At 40.5% G+C, this 27987-nt stretch overlaps 2 protein-coding genes and 1 long non-coding RNA gene across 5 annotated transcripts; 2 read left to right on the forward strand and 1 right to left on the reverse strand.

Annotated features, from left to right (window-relative positions):
* On the forward strand, window positions 1–27894 carry RAB9A (RAB9A, member RAS oncogene family). Of its 3 annotated transcripts, XM_030280970.4 has the most exons (3): window positions 18683–18824; window positions 22061–22148; window positions 26816–27894. In XM_030280970.4, the coding sequence occupies exon 3, from the start codon at window positions 26850–26852 to the stop codon at window positions 27453–27455; it is 606 nt and encodes a 201-aa protein (XP_030136830.1). In that variant the 5' UTR covers window positions 18683–18824; window positions 22061–22148; window positions 26816–26849; the 3' UTR covers window positions 27456–27894. The 3 variants fall into 3 exon arrangements, with proteins under 3 accessions (XP_072790173.1, XP_030136837.1, XP_030136830.1); XM_072934072.1 differs by lacking the exons at window positions 18683–18824; window positions 22061–22148 and adding an exon at window positions 1–133; XM_030280977.4 differs by lacking the exon at window positions 22061–22148 and having other exon boundaries at window positions 18632–18824.
* On the forward strand, window positions 3–13050 carry TCEANC (transcription elongation factor A N-terminal and central domain containing). The gene is made up of 2 exons (XM_004174936.5): window positions 3–133; window positions 11172–13050. The coding sequence occupies exons 1-2, from the start codon at window positions 79–81 to the stop codon at window positions 12260–12262; spliced, it is 1146 nt and encodes a 381-aa protein (XP_004174984.5). The 5' UTR covers window positions 3–78; the 3' UTR covers window positions 12263–13050.
* On the reverse strand, window positions 10476–18543 carry LOC115496564 (uncharacterized). The gene is made up of 3 exons (XR_003962064.4): window positions 16494–18543; window positions 13870–15293; window positions 10476–11771 (listed from the first exon to the last, which is right to left on the reverse strand). It is a non-coding gene; the product is annotated as an uncharacterized lncRNA (long non-coding RNA).
* Window positions 27895–27987: the final 93 nt, after the last annotated feature.

Below are 27987 nucleotides of genomic sequence, written 5' to 3' on the forward strand. Positions count from 1 at the left end.
GCCCCACGCCCGGTGTCCGCCCGCGCCCCAGCAGCGGCGGGAGCAGCGCGCAGCCGCCCGGGCCGCGGCCGCGCCGAGATGGCGGCGGAGCAGGAAGCGGGCGGGCGGCGCCATGGCGGGCCGCGCTGCGGAGGTGAGGGCGCCGGGGCACGGGGCGTGCGGGAGCGGCGCTGTGTGCAGGAGCGGCGCTGTGTGCTTCGCCGGGGCAGCAGGAGTGCGGCTTCTCCGCCTCACTAGTGTCCGGGGAGCCGCCGCCCTTGCCTTGGCGCTGGCGGTGAGGTCGGAGGAAAGTCACAGCGGCACAAGCCGCCCAGCTGCGCCGCAGCCCTGGTTTGCCCTTCAGCGCGGTGCCAGCCCCGGCTGGCCCTGGGGACCGAGGGGAACGGGGAGCAGCGCCCAGAGAAGTGGGGGTTTGGTAGGTAGGGCCGAGCTTGCTTTTCCTCCTGGCCCGGCTGTGCGGGACAGTATTTCGCTCCTGAGCAGGACAGCAGTGGGTCAGAATTAAGCTAGACGGGTCCGGGCATGTGTAGTAGGAACGGATATGAGGAGCCAGAGGAGGTTTAAGTTGGAAAGAATTAGAAATTGTTCACCAAGGTGATTAGATGCTGGAATGGGCTGCCCAGGGAGGTGGTGGAGTCACCGCTTCTGCAGGTGTTTTGAGGACGTGGCACTCAGTGTCATGGTCTGGTTGACAGGTGATGTTCAGTCATAGGTTGGACTCCATGATCTCAGATCTTTTCCAGCCTAATTAATTCTATGATATTGTGAAATTTTAATGAAGAATTTGGAGAAAACCCCACAGAGTTAGCATGTCCCTGGCGTTCTGGGTCACAGAGTGCGTGGGCACGCCCGTATCCTGGGAAGCGAGCACAGGCAGATTTGCAGGCTGATCTCCCCCAAGTTTCATGGCCTGGTGACCGAGATGAACATTCCAGTAGCGATTCTCAGCCGCTGGTGGCATGAACCTGACCCCAGATCTCAGCCAGACAAGCTGTCACCTGTGGCTGGCTTCGACGCCAAGCGAATGTGAGCTGCTTCCAAATGCACACGACTGGGCTGCTGCTCCCAGCTGCCGTAACTTCCCTTCTGACTTCTGTAATTCCACTCACAGAAGAGGCTGACCTTGGAAGCTGCAGGATGGATATCTGTAATGGTGCTGTTATGGGAATTCTTTATGTATTTTTTATATTGGTCTCCATGCAGCATTGATGTCTTGAAATAAGATATATGTTGGTATAAATATAGAAAGGAGCTAGAGTTCATGCTTTTAAATGTAGTATTGTTTTAATAGTTAAATATATAAAAATCCATTTCATTTCAAGTGTATTTCACCCTTTGCTTAAACCAGTACATCATGGGTCTTTGATCAAGACTCTAAAGTATTACAAAATTTTGTACTTTCACTTTTAAGTGTTCATATTTTAGCATAAGGAATGTCAGCAGACACTAATAATATTTTACAAATACCATTTGTTTAAATCATACTCTTTATCCATTCAGAATGGATGGCCTTTTCAGGAGCACATGCACTCTCCTGCACACAAAGGATTTATTTCTAAAGGAAAAAAGTTTTATAATTTTTCAGTGGAAAACCTGTAAAACAGCAACAGTGATACTTATTCTAAATATGGCCCTGGCAATGGAATGACAAATAGAAATTGTGTAGAGCCAAGACTTAACTAAAAAAAAAGAACGTTAAAGCAATGAAAATACAGTGTTTATCTGACAAATGATGAAAAGCTTGCAGAAGTTCATAAAGCATGTTTTTATTACTTACATGTTCCATTTTTATATTAATTTGCCAGCACAGTTTTTCATAAAAAGACATTGGAACTTAGCATTTACCTTTACTTGTAGTGTGCTAGAATTTAATTCCTTTGTAGCTGATGATTAAGAATAATCTTTAAAGCTACTTTGTCAAGGAAATGTGCTCAAGAGAAAGCATTGCTTATTTCTCTCCAAAATGATTCATATTTTCATTCTGAAGTATTAAGTTAACAAATGTACTTTAGATGGATATGTCTTAAGTACATTTTTACTTACTGATTTAGGCTTCTGTCTTCAAGACAGTCTGTTTTGTTAGACTTCTATGCCAATGCAGAGCTCAGTGAAAGAAGGAAATGTGATCCACCCCAGGAAAGCTTTGTTTAGATTGAAGTTGTCCAGGTTTCAAATAGGTACATCTGCAAGAGGATATAAACAATATTTGTGCAGACTGAAAAACAGATGGACACGTAAGAAAATTTGATGAGATCTTTCACTTAAAAGCCAATGTTATACCTGCAGCGCACAACATGTTCTTTTCTGTAGGTTTAAAAAGTTCTAATTCTCCTTGGGTAAAAGAACAAAAAATTTAAGATAAAATTACAAAATAGTGGAGGAAAGCTGTAAAACCAAGAATGAGCATGAATGGTAACGTCTTTGTAGGTAAACAGGGAAAGAATTTTCAGTCTTTTGTCATTTTGTAGTAGACAATTGTTTTATACATAATTTTGTAGTTATAATAGAACATGTAAAAGTCTGATTTTTTTTCAAGTACTGACTGCTGGAGCCATGTTTTGCATAGTACTGTAACCTTTCCTTTTTAAAAAAGGTGTAAATTCCCAATCATTCTGTCTGAGTTCCCATTTGTTTACTTCTAAGAGCATCATAGTGTACAAGCCAATCTCAATGTACCAGGAATTTGGAATTACGATTTGCCAGTCTTTGAGGGACAATGTTATGAATGCTTCTTGTGCACAGAGATTGAGTAGAGGGAGCAGAGCGATACAATCCCAGTGGTGTTGAAACAGCAACAAGACATAAAATGAACTGAAACTGTTACCTGTATAAGGCAATACAGTTAAAGTATGTTGAAAAAACTGGCTTCTACTTGGAGATATCACAGCCTTCTTGAATTATTTTGGCTGGTTTGCTGTCTGAAGTGATTGGAAATATGAATATGAACATTTGCATCCATCCAGATGAACAGTTAGGAGACTAAACTATATTGCATAAATGTAGTTATTTAATATATGATTGCACAAACCCACTTAGAACATATTTCTATTGCCAGGTATGTTTCTTGAGTGAGGGAGAATGTTTATCATATCCTCTTGCTGTGGGAAAATAGTGAAACATTGCTCTTGTTTTCTGTCAGATGTAACAACAATTCTTTTTTGTTATAAAATCTGTTACTGTTGAGAAAAAAGAATGTTAGGAAATGAAGCGGTAATTTGACAAAGTCCAAAAACCTCTTTTTCATACAGTGAAGTTTCAGTTCAGTACTGAGGCAGGTGATGTTAAAGGATTGATAATAGCATTTTCTGCTTGGCTCAGCTTGTTTTGCTCTTCATGATAGAGACGTGTTGGGAAAATGCTAGATGTATTTCTAACACGCTTGGATTTTTATGCAGATAATAAGCTGTACTCTTTAGATAGCAGGAGACTGTTAATATATAATCACAAAAGTTACTGTATGGTTTAAGCTGTGTGCAGCTGCACCAAAAGCCCAAACCTCATGATAAGCATTAAGTCATGTTTGAGTCATCTGCTGAAGTTCCATTCAACACACTTCTTTTCCTATGTATTGTCTTTTGAGGCCAAAATGGGAGTTCATGTTTAAAAAATGTGCCCTGTGTGTCAAAAGCCTGACTTCTGACCTGCCTGAAGCCCCAGCTAGTACTTCATACTGACAAGTAGTGGAAAGTGGCTGAGAGAAGAGGGATTCCTCTGCTAGCTTTAACAAGGCTTTGTCATGAAAAGGTGAAAAACCAGAGAGCTCCATGGTACATTTCTGTGACCTTGTTCCCAAACTAGGAAATTGATTTTAGAATAAAGTCAGTTAATATTGGAAAATAATCTGGTTGTACCTTAGAGAAACGTCACAAGTTTATGTGAAATGGTACAAATTTTAAAGCAAGTAGATACCTACTTATTTATTCATAATTGCTAATAAAACTGTTGATGACAAATCTCTCAGAATTATATATACATTTTATTATTGCCCCCCCCGAATCATAATGTACTAGAATGTATTGTGAGTCTGTATATCTGCCCAGTTGTGGAAGACATTAGCTAGTATCTCCAGTTGGTGCTTGTAACCTGTAACTTATTAAAAGTAAATTTCGTCATTTTTTTAAACTCCATTTATTGACAAGGTCAGCAATATCAGTAAAAACAAAAGATTTCCTATCAGTGGAATAATGCATTACTTGTAACATTTTCAGTATTTCAAGTAGTTAACTACTTCATTCAGTAGAAAAATTCACATGGTTAAGGAAGACAGGATATAGGAAAAGCTAAAGTATCTTCCAGTGTGAATCATTGACTGTAAATGAAGTTATTTAAAGGAGCCATTAGCAAGGTAATGTCTCTGCTGGGATGTACAGCATCTCTAATATCAGTGGAGCATCCTAGAACTCGAAACAACTGTAGCTGTTTAATTTGTAAAGTATTTTCTCTTTTTTTTTTTTTTGTCAAACTAAGCCAGTGGCTAAGCAGTCTGGTAAGGAAAACAGCTTTTCCTATCTCATTAAATCCAAGCATGATGGATCTTATTAAAAAAATTTGCTGACAGCTCTGCATTGAGATTGATCCCTGAGGCTTGAAAATTTCATTATGTATTCTATTGATTGGTGGGGTTTTTTTTGGTTTTTTTTTTGTTTTTTTTTTTTTTTTTAAGAATATAAGAATTCAATTTTAATTAAAAATGGAGGGGTCTAGAAGAAGCAACTCCAAATAAGGATTAAAAATTTGCCTTGTAAAAGAGGATACTCTATGCATCTTCACATGAATGTGATACAGTCTGCCATCTCTCCTCTTCAAACTTGCTAATTTGGGAGGAAAGCTATGGGAGAATGATTTCACTGGGAGAAGCACAGGGTCAAGGCAGTGTAGCTCCAGATTATTTGAGTGCTGCAGTTCAAGCAGTCACTGATGTGTAAAAGATGCAGAACAAAGCTACTTCTCTGTATTAGTACTGTGTACTCCAGTACTTCTGGATCTGTGAGTGAGAGGTGACTCTTGGTCAGTGAGGTGTCAGTGGTCATGGACAACTGGAAATTATACTGTTGTGTTGCCTCAGTTCTCATTGTATTCATCTAGCTTTATTCATGTGGCTATTCTTTGAAGATGAACTTCTGTCTAGTTCTGAATTTTTTAGGTGTGAGAGGCAGTCCTGTGGAGAGGCAGGAAGAGCTCTGATTTTTGCCAAGATGAAATAAAAGCTCCAGTAAATGGTTTCTTGATGACATCATTGATATCTGCTCTCCCACTGTCGATAGGATGAACAAATGGTTTTGGGGTTGGAGACTGGCTGTGAGAATTCTGATTTCTGCTTAGGCTCTTGAACTTAAAATAGCATTTGGTAATTTTCATTGTTTATACAGGATTTAGGTTGCCCAAAGTAAGCTGTGTTTTCAGGACTATGCTATGCACCATCTCTGCTATAGCATTAACATTTTTTAACATAACATTTGCAGAACATTTATTCCTCTGTGTCATTGTTTAACCCCAAGCCCCATGGAGCCTCTCACTCACAGCCCCAGTAGTGGGACTGGGGAGAGAAGTGGAAGGACTAAAACCAGAAAACTCATGGGCTGAGATAAACACAGGTTAATAGGAAAAGCTGCAGACATAAGCAAAGCAAAACCAGGAATTCATTCACTACTTCCCTTTCCCATGGGCAGACAGGTGTTCAGACATCTCCAGGGGAGCCTACCATGTCACAGAGACTTGGGAAGACAAACTCCATCACTCCTAATGTTCCCCCCCCCCGCCCCTTCCTTCTTCTTCCCCCCATTTTATACACTGAGCACGATGTCAGATAGTCTGAAACATCCTTTGGTCAGTTGGGGTCACCTGTCCCAGCTGTGTCTCTCCTCCCAGTCTCCCATGCACCCCCAACTTCCTTGCCAGCATGGCAGTAGGAAAGGCAAGGGCTCTGTGTAAGCCCTGCTCAGCAATAATTAAAACATCTCCATATTATCAGCCTGTGTTCAGCACAAATCCAGAACACAGCCCCATACCAGCCACTGTGAAGAAAATTAACACTACCCCAAGTGAAACCAGGACACACTCTTAGGAGTACTTGACTTCTGATCCTTGTCTGGGCTGTGGTCTGGATTTTTTTTCCAGTTACATAGAATTTCTTGGAGAAAAGTTCACCTACAGTGGAGATTGGGATGAGGGAGAAAAGGACAGGTATTTACCCTTAGAAGACATTCATATACTCTTGCTTGGATCCATACTGAGTTTGTCTTGGTTTTTCAGGGTTAAGACAAAATGGACTATGGCTTTGTACAAGGTGTAAAGCAAAGACAAAGCATTTATCCCAAATGCTTTTGGGGAGGGCAGTGTTTTTCCTGGGGACTGAATTTTCACTTAACAGCAAGTGTCTCAGGCTGGGGTTTTGGTTTGTTTTTGGGATTTTTTGTTTGTTTGTTTGTTGGTTGGTTTTCTCTTCCTTAGTCATTTTATTGTTTAAAAATATTCTGATTCAACTTGGCATTATTACAGGATGGCCATATTTTAAACCTGAGGTAGCCTGATGTTTTTGTTTTTGTTTTTGTTTTTTGGAAGCAGACTGGCTTACAAGGATTTTATTGATTGTCATCATTTATTCTTGTATACACAAGTGACTTATTATACCGTGCAGTCAGAGTGAGAGCTTGTAATTACTTGGCAAGAAAGTGCCTCATCAGCACAGCGTTACAGAGTCTCATTGTAAATACGAGCCTTGTAACCTTCAGTGTATGCTTGGAATCCAAACAGATGTTCTCATGCATATTTGGAAAGTCATGGTGGTTAGGTGAAGTCCCTGCTGACTGGAAAAAGGGAAACATCACTTCCATTTTTAAAAAGGAGAGAAAGAAAGATCCAGGGAACTACAGACTGGTGAGGCTCACCTCTATGCCTCAGAAGAACCTTCTAGAAGATGAGCTATGGCACGTAAGAGACAGGAGGGTAATTCAAGGTAGCCAGCATGGCTTTACTAATGGCAAGTCATGCCTGACCAATCTGGTGGTGTTCTGTGATGGAGTGACAGCACGGTTGACAAGGGAAGACTGAGCAATGTAATCTATCTAGATGTCTGCAAGGCCATTATTATAGTCCCACATGACATTCTTATCTCCAGATTGGAGAGACATGGTTTGATAGATGGACTCATTCATATTCAGTGGATAAGGAGTTTGCTGGATGGATGCAGCCAGCTCAGTGGCTCTGTGTCCAGGTAGAAGCTGGTGGTGAGTGGTGACTCTCATGGGACTGGCACCCTTTCATATCTTCATCAGTGACATGGGCAGCAGGATCGGTGCACCCTTGGCAAGTTTGCAGATGACACCACAGCAGGACAGGATGCCATCCAGGGGGCCCTGGACAAACTTGAGGAGTGGGCCCAGGAGCACCTCCTGAGGTTTAACAAATCCAAGTGCAAGGTGCTGCACCTGAGTCAGGGCGATCCCAGACATGAGCACAGAAGACGAGGGAGAAGAAGTCACTGAGGGCAGCCCTGCAGAGAAGGACTTGGGGGTTCCTGTGGATGAACAGCTGGACATGAGCCCACAGTGTGCGCTCGCAGCCCAGGAGGCCCATGGCACCCTGGGCTGCATCCAAAGCAGCCCAGCCAGCAGGTCTGGGGAGTGGATTCTCCCCTTCTACTTTGCCCTCATGAGACCCCAGCAGGAGTGCTGCATCCAACTGTGGGGTCCAGCACCATAAAAACATGGATTTGTTAGAGCAGGTGCAAAGGAGGACCACAAAGATGCTCAGAGAGCTGAAGCACCTCTCCCATGAAGACAGCCTGAGAGAGCTGGACTTGGTCAGCCTGGAGAAGAGGAGGCTTTAGAGAGGCCTTACTGTAGTCTTCCAGTTCCTTAGGGTGCTTATAAAAAGGAGGGAGAGAGACTTCTTACATGAGCAGATCATTCCAGACCAAATGTCAATGGATTTAGATTGAAAGAGGGCAGGTTTATATTAGATGTTAGGAAGAAATTATTTACGCAGAGGGTGGTGAGGCACTAGAACAGGTTTCCCAGAGAAGTTGTGGCTGCCCCATCCTTGGGAGTATTCAAGGCCAGGTTAGATGGGTCTCTGAGCAAAGTCTGGTAAATGGTATCCCTGCCCATTGCAGGGGGGCTACAATCAGGTGTTCTTCAAGGTCCCTTCTGGTCCGAACCATTCTGTGATTCTGTCATTGCTAAACTGAAATGCCCTGTGCAGTTGTGGGAGGGTTGAGGAAGTTTGTTTTCTACTGCACAAAATTGTGACACTATCATTTGTTCATTCTTTTTCTTATAGCTCCACCTTAACAAAGATGCATTATTCATTTTGTAACTTAAGAAAAAACCTAGTCTTTCTCCGATTTCTTGTCTCTTAGAATTAGGAACACAGCTGAACAACACTGATTGAGTTCGATTCAGTTAATTTTATAAATATTTGCTCAGCGGCATTTGTCAAATTGCATTAAATCAGGTACAAAAGCAGTCAAATTCCAAATTAAAAAAAAATCAAAGTGCAGTGCACAGACTGGATAAGGGTTATACTCTTTCCCTCCTGTCTATATCCCAGCATCTATGGACTCTGCAGGGTTTGTTTGCCAAAATGAGGCAAATATGTACCTTAAAAATTTGAAGTCACCTAAAGTTCATAGTGTAATTATTTTATCTTTTTTCTTCACAGGCTGGAGCATCTCGTGCACTTTTAAAAACATTCCATGGGTTTGCTATGCCACAGCTCCCTCAAGTGGTAGAATAATTTTCCATTTGGAATTGCAGCTTGATTTCTGTGACACACTTGCATTCTCTTCAAAAGGTTTTGGGGCTTCTCCGAACTTACTGTTCTATCTGATTTATAACAGAAACAGAATTCAGAAAACAGGAGTCTGAGCAGGGAAGAACTTAGGCTTGCTATACTTGGGTTCCCAGTGAACTTTGGCTAGAAAATACACTGCAGTATTACCATGGCATCAGTAATTTCAAGTTTCTCCCTACAAGAATAAGAAAAACATGTTTTCTACAGTTGTCTGACATATTCATGTTGTGCCTTGATTAGGAAAGCAGAAAAGGTGCTTGGCATTCAGACTTAATATGAAATGCAACACAGGCTCCCCAGCATTAATGAGCTTTGCTTCATCCTTTGAAAGAAACCATGGTAGTAAAATGAAATGTTGAATTACTTTGTATGTTCCTTATAAGTTTAGGAAGCTCTATTTAATTCCTGCTTGTGTAAAACTATGGGGTCTGTGTCAACCTTGGTGATAAATCTGGTCCTTACTTGATTTATAGGGCAACAAACGTACAAACAACTTTTTATTATTTTCATCACACTTCCTTTTAATTTGGAAACCGAGATTAAATTTATGCTTGAGTAGCTAGTGTAATATTTCAGTAGTTAGTGTAATATTTCAGAAGTATAAGTAGCTTTTCACCTTGAAAGATTTTAAAATTTATTGCAAACTAGGTACACACAACAAAGCTAGGACCATTTCAAGACCATTTTCCCTGCAGAAACCTCTCTGATGTCACTGATTATTACCTTTATTCAGTGTTTTTTTTTTAATGCTATTTCTTATGCTTCTCCCAATTACCAGTGAATATCAGACACAAGATCTGAAGTAAATGTGGAGTATGCTGGAAGAAGCAGAACTGATTCTAAGGCATAGGGCAATCATACTGGCTTAACATACAGCTGTCACCAACTCTGCCCTGGATTGCATGGAAAACAGTAAATTGGCAGATAATGATTTTCTAAGGTCCACTTCTTGGTATTCTGAAGACAGGGAACTGTTCTTGCTTTGTGATGGCTCTCCTACATGACAAAGCTTTTCTTTCTGTTCACAGCTTCTGTGTTCCTGTGAAAGAACAGAGGAGTTCTCAGAGGATGCACTCACATTCTTTTTAGTATGATGATGCAGAGGGCTCAACTTAAGTATGTGAAAACTGCATCCTGTTTCTCTGAGTTTGAAACTTCTTGAGTAATAAATTGGTTTCTGAAATCACCATTGGTGAGGTTTTGCATGACTTCAAGATGTAAGACAAGAGTGTTTAAATACAGCTTAAGGGAATGCTGCGAACATTTACTGTGGAGGGTGGGTTGGTTCTGTTTCTATAGAAAAAAGTGAAGTCTTATCCTCTCTGTCCTTTTCTTTTGTGGAGCTCTGAGGTCCTACCTAAAATTTGAACTTGTTTCTGTCATGTAAAAGACAAATTAGCTGGTGGTGGTCATAGAAGCAACAGGGTGCAAATTACCCAGCTGTCTCTTGTCCCTTCTCTACCCCTGTTCCCAGGAGTTTTCACTATGGAAACAATGATGCTGCAAGAAACCACCTTATGACTTCTTCCCATATGGATGTGTGTAGCCAGCCTTGTCTCTGTCAGGCAGAGGAGTTTTTGTCGAGTAGAATCAGGATGGATGCAATTTCAGACAAAACACTGATTTAGTGCATACATTTAGAAGACTAACTGCAGAAATTAAGAACACAACACAATACACCATTCATTTCTGCATTCTACATTTAATTCTCCTTTTCAGCAAGAATAATGTTAAGAATATAATTTTCTTTGCATGCAAATTTGCAATAACAATGCACTGAACATTTTTTGATCAAAGGGCTTAATGAAAAGGAATCAAAAGGAAATACTATTGAAACCATGAGATTCTGCATTCTGAAGACTCCCTTTGATTTTCCTTTATGCGTGAGAATATATGAGAGCATGCTTTGATAATGCTACAGCTGCAAGAAAATATAGAGGAATCTGTCTTTAACCTTTGAGAATTTTCAAAATTTGTAGATGTCAGTGTTTTGAAACACTGCAGGTGTCATTGTTTTTGAGCTGCCCCATCTTGATAATCCATCTGTAATACGATGCCAGAGCTAGCAAGGGGAAGGGCAGCAGTGGGACCTCAGGTAAAAGTCCTGACTCTGACTGGCTTCTCTGATAGCTGTAAGGAGAAAATTCTGAAAGAGATGTAGCGTGATCTCTTGTATAGCAAGTGAAAAGCTGAGGGTCATGTAGGAACCAGAGTGGTGTTTTGGGCTTCTGTACACCATTTCAAGGAAATGGTGGGAAACCCAGTGATATATACAAATAAAATAGCATAAAAGGAAAATAAGACCTTGTGTGAATATACAGAAGATGAATTTATGTCATAACTGCAGGAAAGGTTATGATCTTTTCTTTTGTTTCTAGGTTTAAAAATGTCTGATCTGAAAAATATTGTACACAGAACCCATTGTATTGAAAAACTGCTGTCTGAGAACAATTTGCAAGATATTGAGGATCATCTTAAGGAACTTGAAGATGTTGATATGACTGTAGAATATCTTCAGGGGACAGAAGTTACCAAGGCTGTATACAGAGTACTCAAGAACTGCCCTTCAGGAGCATTAAAAAAGAAAGCAAAGCAGTTATTGTCAAGGTGGAAAACGCTTTACAAGAATAACTGTGCTCAGTCAATGCCAGTTAAAAAGTCAGTTTCTGTGTATGTGAAAGAAGAAATTGAGCATCTCAGTGTAGTTCCTAGAGAGCAGTTGCTGTCTGAAGGACCATGTCAGCAGGAGGCATTAGATGGTACTAGTTCCAACAGTTTGATCCCATCACAAACCGTTAAAAATGTGGTATGTAGCAATGCAGAAGGCAGTATGAATCGGCTTTCTTCTTTTGAGGCACAACACACTGTTGATGATGATTCTAAACTTGTTGTTGGCGAAGCAAGTCTGCAGCAGGATCTAATGAGAGCTCTGAGGTGTAAATGTGTGGATCTTCTTTACAAAGCTTTGATTGATTCTGCTAAAGATGAAGAAGAAACTGTTAAATGGCTAGAGTTAGCTAAAGAAATTGAAGAACATATTTTTGCTCTTCATGCTAAAAATGATAAAAAGTATAAAAATTGCATCAGAAGTAAAATTTCTAACCTTAAGAACCCTAAAAGTTGCCACTTAAAGCATAATCTTTTTTCAGGAACTTTGAGCCCAAAGGCTTTTGCTGAGATGACAGTGATGGAAATGGCCAGCGATGAACTGAAACAGCTCAGGGCCCTGTACACAAAATCATCTGTTCAGGAACATCAGCTTCCACAGGTTATTAATGGCACACAAACAAACAAAATAAAGTGCAGACGCTGTGAAAAATTTGATTGCACTGTCACTATGATTGCCAGAGGAACTCTCTTTCTTCCAGCTTGGGTGCGAAACACAAATCCAGATGAACAAATGTTGACGTATGTTATTTGTAATGAATGTGGAGAACAGTGGTATCACAGCAGATGGATTTGTTTGTAAAGCTGTCCTTATATAATAAAGGACTTGGAAACATGTATAAGAACTTACCTCTGTTAAAACTCTGTAATTTTAAATTCTGTGTTGATATTACGTGGATGCTGCCACTAAAAACTGCAAAATCAGTTTTTAAAAACTGCTAATGTATTTTTAAAGATGGCTTGAATGAATCTTACATGGTCTAAGTAATGTAAATATGTAAAAAAATAAAGGGTAAAAGGAAAAAAATGGTTACACTATTTGAGTGGAATGTTTGCTAGTAAATCTATTAAAATTATTCCAAGTGCTGAATTTTCTCCTGAAGGGACTGGATACTTGGAAATTTTTTTTAACTCCAGGAAGAGTTCTTTCATGGAATATAAGTTTCATTTACATAAAACTGTTTACAAAACTGCAATTCATGTACTTATGTGCATTGCAGAATCTTCAGCATGGATTCACTCCTTAATTAAATCGCTTTTTGCCAGCAAGTGTTAGATTATTAAGTTGGTTTGAGAGGTGACTTCTAACAGGGAAAAAAGAAACTAAGAGTAGAGCATTAAAGGGGGTAGAAAGCAGCTAGCAAAGGAAAGCAAGAATGAGATTCTGCTTTATGTTTTTAGCTATTAGAAGGAAAACAGGACTTGTGTCAGTCTATCAGTATGCCGGCAAGATTTGCAATGTAAGATGGTGTGTCCTGCTACTTCAAAGAAATTAATGCAGGATCAGACAACGGGTTGTTTCAGAAAATGATGTAAATATATTATTGGATGTATGTTTATTTAATAAATAAAATTAATAGGAGTTACTAACTTTCTTGAGTGGATATCTTCTCTGGAACTGGGACATCTGTCCTGAACTGAGAAAACTAATGTTTCTATATAGTGCACATTACCCACAAACAATGAATAGGAGGAAATCCAATAGCAGAAGTTTTTATACATATTTTTGTTCTAGCATCAACAGGATTCTCACTCATTGTCCACAAGAAGTATTTTTTTAAAAAAAAAAATCTTCTCACTAAAGTAAGCGGCCTGTATCTTTTACAAATGCTCAACAGGCATTTAGCACTTCAAGGTTAAAATATATCAGCAGAGCAGAGAAACCTGCTGAGTATTTGCTGGAGGAATTGAGGACAGTTCTGCACCCATCTGACTGTGACACAGCTGAGGCTGGTCAGCTCCTCTGGGCTGAGCTGCATGACCTCTCAGAGAAAGGAGTTGCGGGCATGAGATGAGAAAATAGGTATTGGTGAACTAAATACCAGCCAGGACTGAAAGACAGGTCTTTATCTGTATATAGGGAAATATATGTGTAACCTGATGTTGCAAAGAGACACTTAAACTATTCTACTGAAAAAGCAGAGGAAAAATCATTCTGTTCTGTGAAAGGTTAACAATTACCTTTCAGCAGTATTACTTAGATTTTTAACATGTAAAAATGTGTGTTTTAGGGGAATTGCACTGATGTAAAATACATATTAAAGCTTTCAGCTAGACCCCCAGTGTTCAGCTGTGTAACCAAGGAGTTCCTATCTGGCCTTCCTTCCCAGCCCTTTCTTGTGTGCTGGAATTGATGCTTATGAGTAGTCCTATTAAGTGGCATTCTTTTGTGTAAAGTATTGTCATTACCTTTCAGTGAAACAACAGGAAAGCAAACACTCCTCTGTTAGTGGATCACAGCAAGCACAGGATTGTGTGCAGTCATTTTGAAGGTCATGGTCCTGTTGAGGAGAGCTTTATGCCAGCATTGTGCTGTTACAGAACACCATGTAGCAGAAGACTTTATTTTAGCTCTGAACAACTTATAAATAATTTCTGCTTGCAGTTGGTTTTGAAGCCATTCCAGTAATGTACAGCTCATCCAAGTTTTATCTTGGCAAAGGGAAATAAATATTACAAGGCTTGAAGGGTGTTTCTGACAGAATATATTTCAAGGGTAAAATTTGTATCTGTAACACTGACCACATTTGTGACATAATATGTAACATCATTTTTTTTTAACTGCCCATCATTAAATGTTTAACTGTGCAGGCTTAAAATATTTGGCTGGCTAAGATTATATGCTATGTTATATGCTTTGTCTCAAAATGTGTTTAAAAAGCCAACTTGCAACTACAAAGTGTGTACCAACAGCAGGTGGGTGTAAATCACTGGAGTACAGGAAGTAGAGTCCAAAAACAAAAGCTTTGAAAAATGAGATTCTTTTATATTGTTGAAGTCTTTTTTTTTTTTTTTTTCCAGTTCATTCTGGGTGAGAAAAAGATCTCTGAACTTTTTAAAGCAGAGATCATGATGTTTATCATGTCTGTGCTGCTACTCCTACAAGGAGTGTGTTGGTAGAGGTGATCCCCACATAGGACAAATATATGCTGAACAAGGCTAAAGTCTTTATTTATCTCCATGGGGTTTTCCAGAAATGCTGTAAATTCAACTCCTTGAATCCTATGATTTAACATCAGCAATAAGGTCTTAAACATAAATTGCTCTCAAAGATCAAGCAGCCTGTAGCTGCAGAACATGTGATACATATCTTGAGAAGATGAAAGCTGAATTAAAAATGAATTTCACACAATTTTTGAAGTAAAAAAAATTAAAAATACACTATCTATCAGAAGTGCTCTATAAATTGTAGTCAATGCTGCTCCCTTAACACCAGTAACAAAACTCATTCTGGTTCCTAGAGATCCCCTGCTAGATCCACTTCCATCTGTTCTGTTGAGTGCCTTTTCTACCTCTGTCATATGCCTCTTACTGTGCACTTTTTAGGGAGGTACTCAGCTGCCATTTGTTGTTTGTTTATAACTCTTCTTTTCAAAACCAAAAGGAAATTTGTGCTGTTTATTTTTCATTTAAAGTGTATTCCTTTCCGTCTGCTGTGCTATCTACATTTGCTACTAAAGCAAAGAACTGCAGCTCTTTAAACAAAAAACAGCTATTTTTTTTGTGCCAAGAAGGAAAGCTAGCTGGAAATAGCCTGTGGTTAAGGAGCAAATATGTTGAATTACAGTCCTTCAGGGAATCTTCAGGGTGTAATGGTCCAATTCACTGACTGCCTGGAAGATAAGGAAAGAAACAAGAGCACTTTGATAATTTCTTGGATTGCTTGGGAGCTGGCTTGCTGCATTCTGGTATTAAGAGAGCCATAAATGACTTCATATCCCCTTATTTTGAACTGTTGTAATTCAGCCAAGAGGTGACAAAGTCATGCTTTACTGAGGCCATGTCATCTCTTGCCAGGACGGGACATAGTCTTCTTGCCAGCTACAGATGGTAAAAAGTATTATTCACAAGCTCTTATTATAAGAGAGCTTTGCTAATACAGAACTTCCTCCTATTCACAAAAAAAGTTGCCCTTTATTTGCCATTGGATGTTTTTTGTGCTGTTCTCTCTGATATAGCATAACAACATGAATACACCTCTGTGAACAAAATCCTTTAAAGTGCAAAGTCAGCTTTCAGATGAAGGTGCATGCAAGGGAGCAGCAAGGGTGGGTTGCTGCACAGGGGAAGGTGAGCCAGGGGAGGATAGTGGGTGACAAGGCATGCAGGCATGCAGGGACAGTGGCTTCAGTTTTAAGGGTCACTATCCAGCAGCAGCCAAACAAGAGCAAGGCAGGTCCGGTGACAATGATCTGCCAAAACTCCAGTGAGAACCAGGCAAGTCTGGGAATGTGCTGTCAGATGGAAATTGGTCCACCAGGCTTGTACAGTGAGCCAAAATGGGGCTCTTGCTGGCAGTGGGATTCTGAATCAGCTGCCCCCACCAGCACTGCCCCAGCCCTGCTCCCCCGCACTGGAATGGTCAAACAGTGCCCTCAGACAGGGGCAGCCCCACAGCAGCCTCCACAGGGACCCTGCGTGTCTGCAGAATTTAAACAGGAGTGGTTTTGGTGCACTTGTTTCAAACTGTGTCCTAACTGGGCACGTTCTTCTGTCTGACCTCAGGACTGGCAGCACATGAAGCACATTCATGCGACCAGCCCTGTCAGAGGCATTATTTCTTCTACAATTTGTGTTGTTCTACAGCAGCTGTTGTGTTTGTTACATACATGGTATGTAACAGAGTGGACACAATGAAAAGGGCCTTCAGTTCCTGATCCTCAAGCACTCATGCATGTGTATTAACCATGAGAGTAATGCTACGATGCTCCAGTGTTCCTATAAAATCATGAGCATAGTAGTCATGGTTACACCATGGTTCTTTTCTATTTTCTTATATGTTCCCATGTAAAGGAAATAAAAATACATCTTACCTGAGAGGTTCAAGAATTCTGTTTCTAAATAGAACTTGGAAAAATGAGGTATCTGGACAAGCTGAAGAACTGGGTTCAAATGGATCCTCGTGAAGATCAATGAGGGCAAGTACAAAATGCTGTACCGGGATCAGGGCAACCCCTGATGTCAATACAGGCAGGGAGTTGAATGGATTGAGAACAGCCGTGAGGAGAAGGACTTGGGGGTGCTGGTGGATGAGAGGCTGGACATGAGCTAGCAATGTGAACTTGCAGTCCAGAAAGAATCAAAAGCAGTGTGGGCAGCAGGTTGGGGGAGGTGGTTCTGCTCCTGTACTTTGTGCTCATGAGATTCCACCTGCAGTGCTGCATCCAGCTCTGGGGTCTCCAGGACTGGAAGGACATGGACCTGTTGGAGTAGGTCCAGAGGAAACCACAAGATGGTCAGAGGGCTGGAGCATCTCTTCTGTGGGGAAAGGATGAGACAGCTATGGTGGTTCAACCTGGAGAAGAGCTGTGACGACCTCATTGGAGCCTTCCAGGACCTAAAAAGGGGCTTATATGAAAAATGGGGACAGACTTCTTAGCAGGGCCTGTTCCAGTAGGATGAGAAAGGAGCATAGATCCAGACTGGACAGACTGACTATATTTGGGCTAGGGATTTGGTTTTTTACAGCAAGGGTGATGAAACCTTGTAACAGGTTCCCCAGATTGATGGTGGCAGGGCTTTGAGCAATCTGATGTAGTTGAAGATGTCCCTGGTCGTTGCAAGTGATTGGATTGGATGATGTTTAAAGGTCACTTCCAAGCCAAACTCTCCTGCAATTCTAAATTTCCTCACATGTATCCAATGTGTTTCAAAACAAAATCTAGTGTTGCTTCAAAACAAAAACATGGTAGCTTCTCCCCAAAAGGTATTAACTGCAAAATAGAGTAATTATTTCTTCCACTTCTAAATGCAGCTTTTTTCTTTATAAATCATAAAATAATGATTTACAACTGATTAGAACTTATATACCTTAAAATTATAATAATTTAAAGTCCACTTTCCTACCCCTCCAGCACTTGCTTGTATTTTATTCAAGAATTGGATGAAAGCAGATTCCAGGAAAAAAGCACTTAAAAATTTTTGAAATCCAGCTTTGTTAGATAAAAATGGGTCTGGTATCATCAGATTTGCCTCTAGCATGGCCTGCCTTTAATCCTGTTCCTGTCAGTAGAAGACATCTTCTTTTGATGATACTGAGATCTTGTTTTCCATTCCTTCGGCTGCGTTGATGTCTGGTCCAAAACAAGGCAACTCTACAAGTGGCAATTCCAGTCTGGTTGCATTTGCCTTGTGATCAGAAGCATGTGATGACTGCTTGAGCAAATGGGTGTACTTATGCCTGTCATCACCTATTCCTCCTGATGCTGTGGGAACCTCTTTAGGTTTTTGGGTTTTTTAAATTTTGCCCTCATGAGGAGTTTGTAAGAGCACAGAGAAGATTCTTGTCACTGTCTCCTTTAACTTTTCCCCCTCTGATCTTGTTTTAACAGTCAAGTTGGTGTTATTCTGAATTAGTGCAGGAAAAGAAGTGCCTAGCTACTTTTTGAAAATAGCGTGCTTTGTATTTTGATGAATTCCTTCATTGACACATTAAATGTTTCTAGTTGTAAAGTGAAGCTGCTTTACAATTGTGAGTTGGCATACCTGCAGCCCTTAGTGTGGAGCACGGTGAGACTACTGCCTGTTATTAATAAATAACTCTGACCGGCAGGTACTTTATAAAGGCATTTTCGGGCATTCTAGAGCAAGAAGTGTTATCTTTTCCGGCGGAACGCTCTCAGACGGCGCACGGCAGTGATCGCTGAGAGATGGCCCTCGATGGGCCTTTCCGGCCCTGGCTAGGCTGGGGGCACAGTCTTTCCCGTTGCTGTTCCCATTCCCGTTGCTGTTCCCGTTGCTGTTCCCATTCCCGTTGCTGTTCCCGTTGCTGTCCCACCATTCCCGTCGCTGTTCCCGTTGCTGTCCCACCATTCCCATTGCTGTTCCCGTTGCTGTCCCACCATTCCCGTCGCTGTCCCACTATTCCCGCACCTCCCCGCCGCTCCGGGCTCAGCGGCTCCCCCGTTCCCGTCGGGGCGTGGCCACTGCTCGGTGGGCGGGGCCAGGGTCACGTGGTGCCCGGGCCCGCCCCCGGCCTGTCCGCCATGTTCGTTCCTTCCGCGGCGCCCGGTGGCGGTGGCGCAGCCTGGGACCGGCAGCGGCGGCAGGAGCGGCCACAGCCCCGTCCCGCGGGCTGGGATCGGCCTCGCCAGCGCGCCCGGGAGCGGCGGCAGTTCCCTTCCCGCGGTCCGGAGCCGAGTCAGGTTGCGTTATTTTCCTTTCCCTCGTTGGCGCGTTCCCCGCTCGCTCCCCCGCTGCTGTCCGCGATCCCAGGCGCGCTCCCGGTGTTCCTGGCGCAGCCTCCGGGGAGCGGGAGGGCAGCCCCGGCCGGGCCCGCGGGGGGAAGGGGCCCCGGGCGCTCCGGGGTGACGGGGAATGTGGCGTGATCCGCGATCCCGTGACTCTGGGGCAGGCGGGGGCTCCTTTGGGAAGCGGCTCCAGCCGGCGTGTGGCGGGCGCCGACCCCGGAGCGCTTCCTCACGTCGGAGAGAGATCGCTGGTCTGTCAGGGGGAAACTGGGCTTCGTACCTGTGTCCTCAGCACGTTTCAGACCGGGAGCAGAGGAAGTATTAAAGCTCCTTTCATCTCCTTTTTCTCGTTGCTGTGTGCTTGGAACGGACTGCCCAGGCTGGAGTGGACTCACCTGCCCTGGAGTTGTTCAAGGAAAGACTGGACGTGGCACTCGGTGCCGTGGGCTGGTTCACAGGGCGGTGTTCGGCCACAGGTTGGGCTCGGTGATCTCGCAGCTCTTTTCCAGCCCAGTGGGTTCTGTGCTGGAGCGGGCCCGCCTTTCCAGCGCGCCCTGGGTTTCAGTTCTGCTTTTTGGAAGCAGACACTCGGCTCAGCCCCTCTGCAGGGCCGGGGCAGTTCCCCGTGGCGGCAGGTGGCTCTGCGGGCTCAGGTGAGGGCAGGGCTAGCGATGGGCCAGGACTGGGAATGGGAATCCCTGACGTCTGGGTGCTTCATGGGCTGCTCTCGGTGTAAAGCTGTCTTGCATATAACTTCTTCAAAACAGTGGGTAACAGGATAGTGCAAGAAAAATAGCTTTTAAAACCTCCCATTAGTGCCTTTATAGCAAGGTTACGTAAAACTAGATACATGGAGAGCATTTAAGTTTTATTAACTTGGGTGGGACAGTTAAGTAGGGAACTTGGCAAAGTTTTGTTCAGGAATTGAAATGCTTGTCTGGAGATAGCTGTCATGCAGCCTCCCATCCTACGTGGTGTTTTCCTTCTTGTCCATAGTAATTTGCAGCTACACTAAATAAGCATGTGGGTTTTATTTGTCTTTACTTTTAACGTGTTGTGCAACACTGAGGTTGTCAGTGCTAGCTTTTTTTAGAGCAAGGGTGGCTGTGCGTGACTGGTTTTTTTTTTGTTTGTTTGTTTTTTCGGAGTGTTTTTCCATTACTTTTAGTAGCTTTGAAGGTAACAAGCTCTAATGGTAGACTGGAGGGAGAGCACACATACCCAAAATAAATCCAAAACATTTTTTTTCTTAGTGCTTTTATTTTCAGAGAAACCTAACCAAAGGATGGTACAGCTCTGTGTTTCATACCAACATCAAATTTATAATGAACTGTTACTTTTCTCTGTCTGCATTCAGGTTATGTAGAGCTGCCTTGTCTGTCTTAATTTTAGTAAAGCCTTTTCTATAAAGTTAAAAAGAGACAATGTGTGTTAAAAAAAAAAAAAACAACCTCCTCTAGCAGTCCTTGTTTTACTTTTGAGTGCTCAAACACCATAATTTTCCTTAAATTGAAAGTATGTGTAAAAAAAAATTGCAGAGGGTCAAATAAGATATTTAGATTTCAATTTCAAGTTCTGTTTTATTTTTTGTCTATTTGGTAATAAATTATGGGAAATGGATCTTCCAGCTCCTCAGGTTTGGAATTTTACGTAAATGTTTCACAATGAATAAAAACTTCCCAGCAAAAAGCCTTGTAAGATGTCCTTAAGGGTTTTTTTTTTGTTTGGTTTGGTTTTTTTTTTTTTTTTAATTGTGTTCATTCTCCTCTGTGTTTTGTTTTTGTTTTCATTCTGAGCAGAGCAGACAAGTGTGTTGGCCTGGTACAGTGTAACCCACTTAATGCCTTAGGGGATGGGCTTTCATCACAAGAGTTACACTGGGAAGAGTATGAATGTACAAGGTAGCCTTGAACCAAGAGATGTTGCTATTACTAAGATTCCCTGAAGGAAAAGGGAAACTAATGCAAGGAAGAAGGATGAGCACATTTGGACAGAAATAATTGCTGGATAAGTTATTGAAAGAGTGGAAGCAGTAATAGAGAAGTAGGTTGTAAGGAGAATGTCAAATAGCTCAGGCATTGTTAGCAGTGTTGGACCAGGAGCAGCAGCACCGAAGGGTGTTTTGGAGTTGGCTGAAAGTAATAGAATATTTGAGCTGGAAGATGTTTAACTGTGAACTGCTGAGAAATGTCAACTCTGATTAAATCGGAATAAGTTTGTTCGTTCTACTTGAATTTGGGGGGATGAGGTTGGAGGTGAAGGTTAGGCTTATGCAAGATTAAACTGGGAGAGTTATAAATGTAGGCATTTCTCCTGACAAATTTTGCTAATTGACTTTGTGTCTAGCTAGAAGTTAGAATAAACTAGAATAAACAAAGGGATTCTGGCAGTAGGTACTGAAATGATTTAATGATCCAAGGGGTATGTGAACTTCAGGGTTCCTTCCCTTGGCCACTGTTTTTTTCATAGTCCTGAGTCATGCCAGGCAACTGTTTGAACTAGAATCCTTAGCTTCAAAGGAGTCAAAAACAACCTTAACAAGAAACCCCCAAATAAAACTTTTTTGGTATCTAAATGAGTAGCAACAGCTGAATGACGGTTCATTTTGGGTTGGGTTCATATAAAAAATTACAAGTAAATTCTAGTTATATTCTGGTGTTAAATCAAGGTTGCTTAAAACTAGAGGCAATTTCAAATAGTCTGTGTTTTCTTTTGGATAGGTGTTTAATAATTTGCTGACGGGTTATCTTCATAGTGCAGTGGTGAAACCACAGATACAGGAAGGAAGACTTGGGAGGAGATCAGGACTTTGGCAGGTCGAGCTGTATGACTGAAGGGCTTTGAGGCAGCTGACAAGTGACTGTCAGTAAAGGGGTGTTCCTGATCCACAGCTCTTACGTCAGTGCCCCATGGAGGGGAGGGTCAGTTTGGAGGCTGGCTAGTGTCTCTGCTTTGTAACACGTTCAAGAGTACAAACCCTGTAGCATCTTGGCTTCATATCTGGTTGTTTTCCTTTGAACTGAGAAAGAAGTCTTTCGAGGTTAAGCATATTTGTGGACCCTTATGCACTAAAAAAGCATTCTTATGCCACTTAATTGACCAGGGTATAAACCACTAGCTCTCAAATACAAGAACAAGGATTGACTAAGGGGAGAAAAGTGAGAAAATATGCTTCTGTCCTTTCTTTTCAGATTTTTGGAAACTTGCAGATCTGCTTTAGGCAACAAGTTTAACCACTGTAGTGATTGAGGGCTGAGAAATGTAAATCCTCCACAAACAGTAAGTGTTGAAAACTATGTAGTTTTGGATTCTGCCCTTTCTGCTGCAACTCTTGTAGTTCTTGGGACTTCTTTTCAGACCTTTCAGAGAGAAGCAATTAATGTCATTCTTTGATGTAACTAACCAACTACATTTTCTATGCTAGCCTGGCAGTTATTGTCAAATGCTTTGTTTGTGTGAAAAAACCCCAACTACTAATGAGGGAGGGAGTTTACATTTCTGCTGAAAGGCAAGTGGTTTTTTCAGTCAAAATACTTGCAGTGGTGTGCCTTTTAAAACTTCTAATTTGATACCAGTGGCTTAACAAAATATGGGAACTTAGTAAATAAAATTGTGAATAAGCTGAAATTGATGTGCTTATATGTGTAAATTTGAGCCTAGGGAGTTGTGAAACATGGTTGTGGAATTGCTAATTCTGCTTGTCCATAACTTGAGTGTTTTTTCTTAAATCAAAGATGACCCCTTTTTGGCTGATGACCTATTAGGTTGTAAGTAAACATGATAACTTACATGATGGGAACAAACTTGAGTCTGTTTTACGTTTAACAGCTTCACTTAAAGAACAGTGTACTACATAGCCTCAAGAAAACCTTTAGCTTTAGTCTTGGTTTTGTGTAGCAGGTGGTTCACCAGTGACCACTGAATGACAGTGATAACTGAAACAAATTTTCTCGCCTGTTTCCAAGTTAGAAAGTAAATACAAGTGGAGAAGCAATTGTCTGGAAATTAGAAGTGTCCCTTACATCTGTTTCTTCAAAATTGCTAAGGCAGTTCAGTGGTGATACAATAGGTCCAGGTTTTGGTGCCCTATTAAAAACAGGGAGTGGAGGTGAGATTTCAGTTGCTATGTGTGTTTTTTTGTTTGGGTTTTTAATGGTGTGCTGCAGTGGCTGGTATCAGCATGGGAAAAATTAAACTGTAAATAGGTCCAGTTGCCTTGATTTGCTTAATAGTTTACATGGGGTTTGCAGCTTGCTGCCATTATAGATGCAGTGCAGTTACTGTGGTTAGCACTGTTTATCCATAGAACTTGAGTTAGCATTTGTCTTCAGCCTTTGGTACACTGGTGTGAGCGGGTCCTCCTTAATCTGTGAAATTATTTTAAATAGGAAAAAAGGACAAATTCCTAGACTTGAGTTTGCATGTCTCTGTTATGTATTTCTAGACCAAGAATCTTGCTTTTCTTTGAGTGCTGCCTCAGTACATAAGCAAGAGAGGTATTTACACTCAAAACAAAGACAGGTATTAAGCTGATATATGGAAGTAAGACAATCTAGATGGATAGACTCCACAAGGCAGTGGTATTTCATTAAGCTTTGCAGGACTGGATTTTGTAATGCAAACTGATTTTTCTGAGGTTGCTTAACTGTTTGTCTTTCGTTGTGACAGCAAATATTTGGACTGATAGTGGAAATGTTTGACTTGAAATTCATTTTACTGTTTGAAAGGCAGCAACTAATTTACTTTTTTGGGTTATGGTCTATGATCATGCCATACTAAACTAAATACTAAATTAAATTCAGTAGAAAATGTTCCCTGCTTTTAACAGGAATATTGAAGTCAGTGATTCAAGCACTGTAATCCTTTTAAGTTAGGGGAAGCAATTCAGAAATGGTTATCAAAATGAACCAGAGTGGGCTACTTTTTATTTATTTGCTTTGACTTTCTTTGAATATTGAAATGCTTGAAGAAAATGAGGAAAATTGTTCTTGTTATAGGCTCTTTGTCTACTAGGTTGAGGTTACTTTTACATTAACTAATTGTGTAGCTCACTAAGAAATAACTGGAGCAAACTGTTACATGTCATTCTATCCTGTCTTGTAATTCCTGATGCAGGGTAAAACAATCTGCACATTAGGAATTAAGTTTGTTTGTTTTTTTTTTTCTTGTTTTCAGATAATGAATCATGATTTAAACTGAAAAATTAAGTTAGTAAATCTTCAGAAACATCATATTGTATGTTAATCATCCCTTCCAAAAACACTGTCAAAACACATATTATACAGATAAATTGTATAATAGGAGAAATGACATTAATTCTGGTAGTGTCTTAAGTATTTTATCATTGTATTATTTCTTGGAGTGTTAAGCTTCATAACTTTAGAAAAAACAATTACAAAAATTGAGTTCTTTAAAAATCTTATTTAAAGATGTACAATCAGAAAATAAATGCAGCAGTTTGCTGTTCTGCAAAATACAACTCTGATTCAGCAGATTACTCTAAATCACATTATCAGTGTGGCTGCAGATGAGTCCCTTATATAGTAATAAAACTGTAAATGTATAAAGTTTTAGCTGCTTTCAAACAAAAGTACTTATTAATATTTTCAGACATCCTTCTTTGGTGCTTCAGATACGGCTTGTCAGCATCTATTTCAATGACTGAACATACATTCCATTATTTTGGATTAAAAACTTTACGGAAACATAATTCTAGCCTAGCATGGCAGCTGTGGAAACTGAAAGTCCTGAAAATCAACATTGCCTGCAACATCACAGAAGACTCTTTTCTGTAGTTCTTGTCTGAAAGGACCAGTTTGGTCCACTTTTAACAGTTAGTGGTTGGTCTGTAATTGTCTGCCCAGTAAAACTAATTTTATGGTCATCAGTCTCTTAGACCTCACTGGAATGACCCACATAGTTGAAATTGTGCAAATTAACTTTGCAGGTACTAGATGCACAAAGTAGTAGATACTATTAACACTTTACATGTATTTTGTTTAAAATGTGGCAAATGTGGACAATTTCATGATAATAACTGCCATTGATAAAAATGCAAATGCTGAAGAAACAAGTGCATAGTACCAGTCAGAACTACTTAAGTCAGTTATTTATGCACATTGTGTCTTTCATGGAACTTCCAATTTCTGCAGGACTGGAAAAATAAATTATAACATGTTCCCTGCACTGGTATGGAAGAACAGGAGAACATTCAGTACCCTGTGTTCCCACGAAAGCATTATTTATTAAGAAGCAGCTCCTGTCTATTGATGTAGGAATGCACTGGACCATTTTCAGAGTTATGCATAAACTGCAACTCTTACGCAAGTAGTCCAGTGACTCTAATGAGGCTTTTCACATGCACTAAAATATATGTGTTCATAACCTGAGCCAAAGCCATTATCCTGTAGCTCTCTGAAGGGTAAATGAAATATCTTATTGTAGCTTCTAAGAAGTTTATTATCATACAAACCTGTATGGAATTAAGGTTTTATAAATATTGCTGTAAATTATACAGTCTGAATGAATTAAATTAATTGCTCTAAAAAATTTTTAATGGAAGCAGTCAGTTCCTTGTATTTTGACTTTTTTTTTTGTGTTGAGGCTTCAAACTACTGCTGTCTTACTGTAAATTGTGTCTAGCAAGTAAATATTCAAAGATGGAAAGTACTGATAAAAAAAATTCTTTACATTTCTTGCTACTACTGTAGGCCTTGACTGTAAGGCAGCACAGAGTCATACGACTCTCACACCAGCTTGTATCAGGTACTAATTCTACAGCCACACTGTGGGTGATGTATATGCCAGTAATGCTAATTACAACTAGCAAGACCACATTCCTTCCTTCAAAGAAAGAGAGGGACTAGGCAACTTATGACCCATTTCCATTCTAAATAGATGCTATTTGCAGAGAAGCCTGTTAGGGTTGAAGCCCACACTATCAGGCAGGTTTAGGAATACAGTTCTCCTCATACAGAAAGTTCAGTTTGGGCTTGATAACACGAAACTTTACTCCCAAGCAATTTAAACACCATTTTACAGTATTAGATGACACTACAGTTGTCAGGGCAAAGGTTGGGGTACAAAGCACTAATGAACAAACTACTTTAGTGCTAAAGGATTTTTTTTTTATTATTTTCTTTTAAAGTCTAACAGTTAAAAAACCTTCTTTGGTGTCACTAATTTGCCATCCCCATGCTGGCTGCCAGACTATTCACTAGCACTTCCAGAATCTTTGACACTTTTACTATGGGAAGTTGACACCTCCTAACTGAGCTATCATTGTAGGCTTGGGCTCAATATCTGACATTTTGAGATCATTGAAGTAGCAACAGCAAATTTTCTTTTGTGGTAGTTTTAATAGTGTTCTGTTCATCAATGCTGTTCTGCAAGGAGTAAACTATAAACTACTGAATGATCATCTAAATAAAATTACAGCATTTGCATTTGTTCCATAGATAACTGTGTTCCTAGTCCTTTGAAAGGTTTAAAAATAACTTCGGTAATAAAATACAGCACTGAAGTGACTAGTTCAAGGCACATGCTCTATAAATTCTCTTGCTCTGTTTTTTTCCATGAACCTTTTCCAGTGAATGTAAATTAATTATAGCACTTGTTGAATGTGATGTGATAGCCCTTCAGTACAAAGAGGGGGTGGTTTGAAGGATTTGGGGGGTTCAAATAGTTGTAAGTGACAGACTAATAATTTATGCAGCATACTGCTTAGATGCAGACTGCAGTCTGTGGAAGAGACACCTCTTAAATTTAATATTCTTGAGTGGGTACTCTTACTGGAGTATATCTACACTTCGCCTGTTTAGTGGAGTCCTGGTTTTGTACATGAAATTAGATGTTGGTGGAATTTAAAATACATTCTAGATATTTATGTGTGCAGAATTTGGTGCTCACAACGATTTCCTTTTTAATTATTTCCTTAATCTTTACAGGTCTAGGAAAACAGGAGGATCTGTTCCTGTAACAATGGCAGCAAAATCATCACTCCTTAAAGTAATACTGCTAGGAGATGGTGGAGTTGGGAAGAGTTCCCTCATGAACAGATATGTCACCAACAAGTTCGATGCACAGCTGTTTCATACAATAGGTGTGGAATTCTTAAATAAAGAGTTGGAAGTCGATGGACATTTTGTTACAATGCAGATATGGGACACAGCAGGTCAGGAACGGTTTAGGAGCTTGCGGACTCCTTTCTATAGAGGTTCTGACTGTTGCCTGCTAACCTTCAGCGTGGATGACTCTCAAAGCTTCCAAAACTTAAGCAACTGGAAGAAAGAATTCATTTATTATGCAGATGTCAAGGAGCCTGAAAGTTTTCCATTTGTGATACTGGGTAACAAAGTTGATATCGATGAAAGGCAAGTATCTACAGAAGAAGCCCAAGACTGGTGCAGGAATAATGGCAACCATCCCTATTTTGAAACCAGTGCAAAAGATGCCACTAATGTTGCAGCAGCCTTTGAAGAAGCTGTTAGAAGAGTTCTAGCCTCTGAAGATAGATCAGATCACTTTATTCAAACAGATACAGTAAACCTTCATCGGAAACCGAAGCCCAGCTCTTCTTGTTGTTGACTTAAATTTATTTTTGCCAAATTACTGTTGACTAGCTTGTTCTGTAAAAGAATGGAGAAGGTGTAGTAGATAGAATAACAAATGGGTTTCACTCTAATATTAAAATCGTAATATTCTGCTGCTTTCATGGGAGAGAAAAAGATAAATCTCCATTCATGAGTGACCTGTTATTGAATTAGTGATGCTTTCTGTTCAGGAAGACATCAAGGAAGAAAATAATATAAGAATGTAATTTGCCAACTTTATTCAAATGATAAATACTTTGAATATAATTAAAACTTGAAAGTTCTAGAAGCACTACTTTGGAGAAGCTGTTCTGGAATTCAGGCACAAAGATACTTTTATATGTGTATATTTTTATGAAATCGGCATTCCACTTTTGTTTCCTTAGATGTCAGTTTCTTAACAATGCTAGATATTAAACTTCAGTCTCACTACATTCCTTTTGCTGTGAGTGGTACTTCATCTCTAATGTGGTTATTATAAGTTAATATAAGTTATGTCCAGGTCTTCTATAATTGCCTAATGTTGC

This window comes from Taeniopygia guttata, chromosome 1 (assembly GCF_048771995.1).
Source record: "Taeniopygia guttata chromosome 1, bTaeGut7.mat, whole genome shotgun sequence".
NCBI lineage: Eukaryota > Metazoa > Chordata > Aves > Passeriformes > Estrildidae > Taeniopygia > Taeniopygia guttata.

Bases quoted from the DNA above. Each gene is read 5' to 3' on its own strand.
- TCEANC (XM_004174936.5), top strand. From the start codon at position 79: ATGGCGGCGGAGCAGGAAGCGGGCGGGCGGCGCCATGGCGGGCCGCGC. The intron at 134-11,171 runs GTGAGGGCGCCG...TTTTGTTTCTAG, and splicing joins TGGCGGGCCGCGCTGCGGAG to GTTTAAAAATGTCTGATCTG.
- RAB9A (XM_072934072.1), top strand. From the start codon at position 26,850: ATGGCAGCAAAATCATCACTCCTTAAAGTAATACTGCTAGGAGATGGT.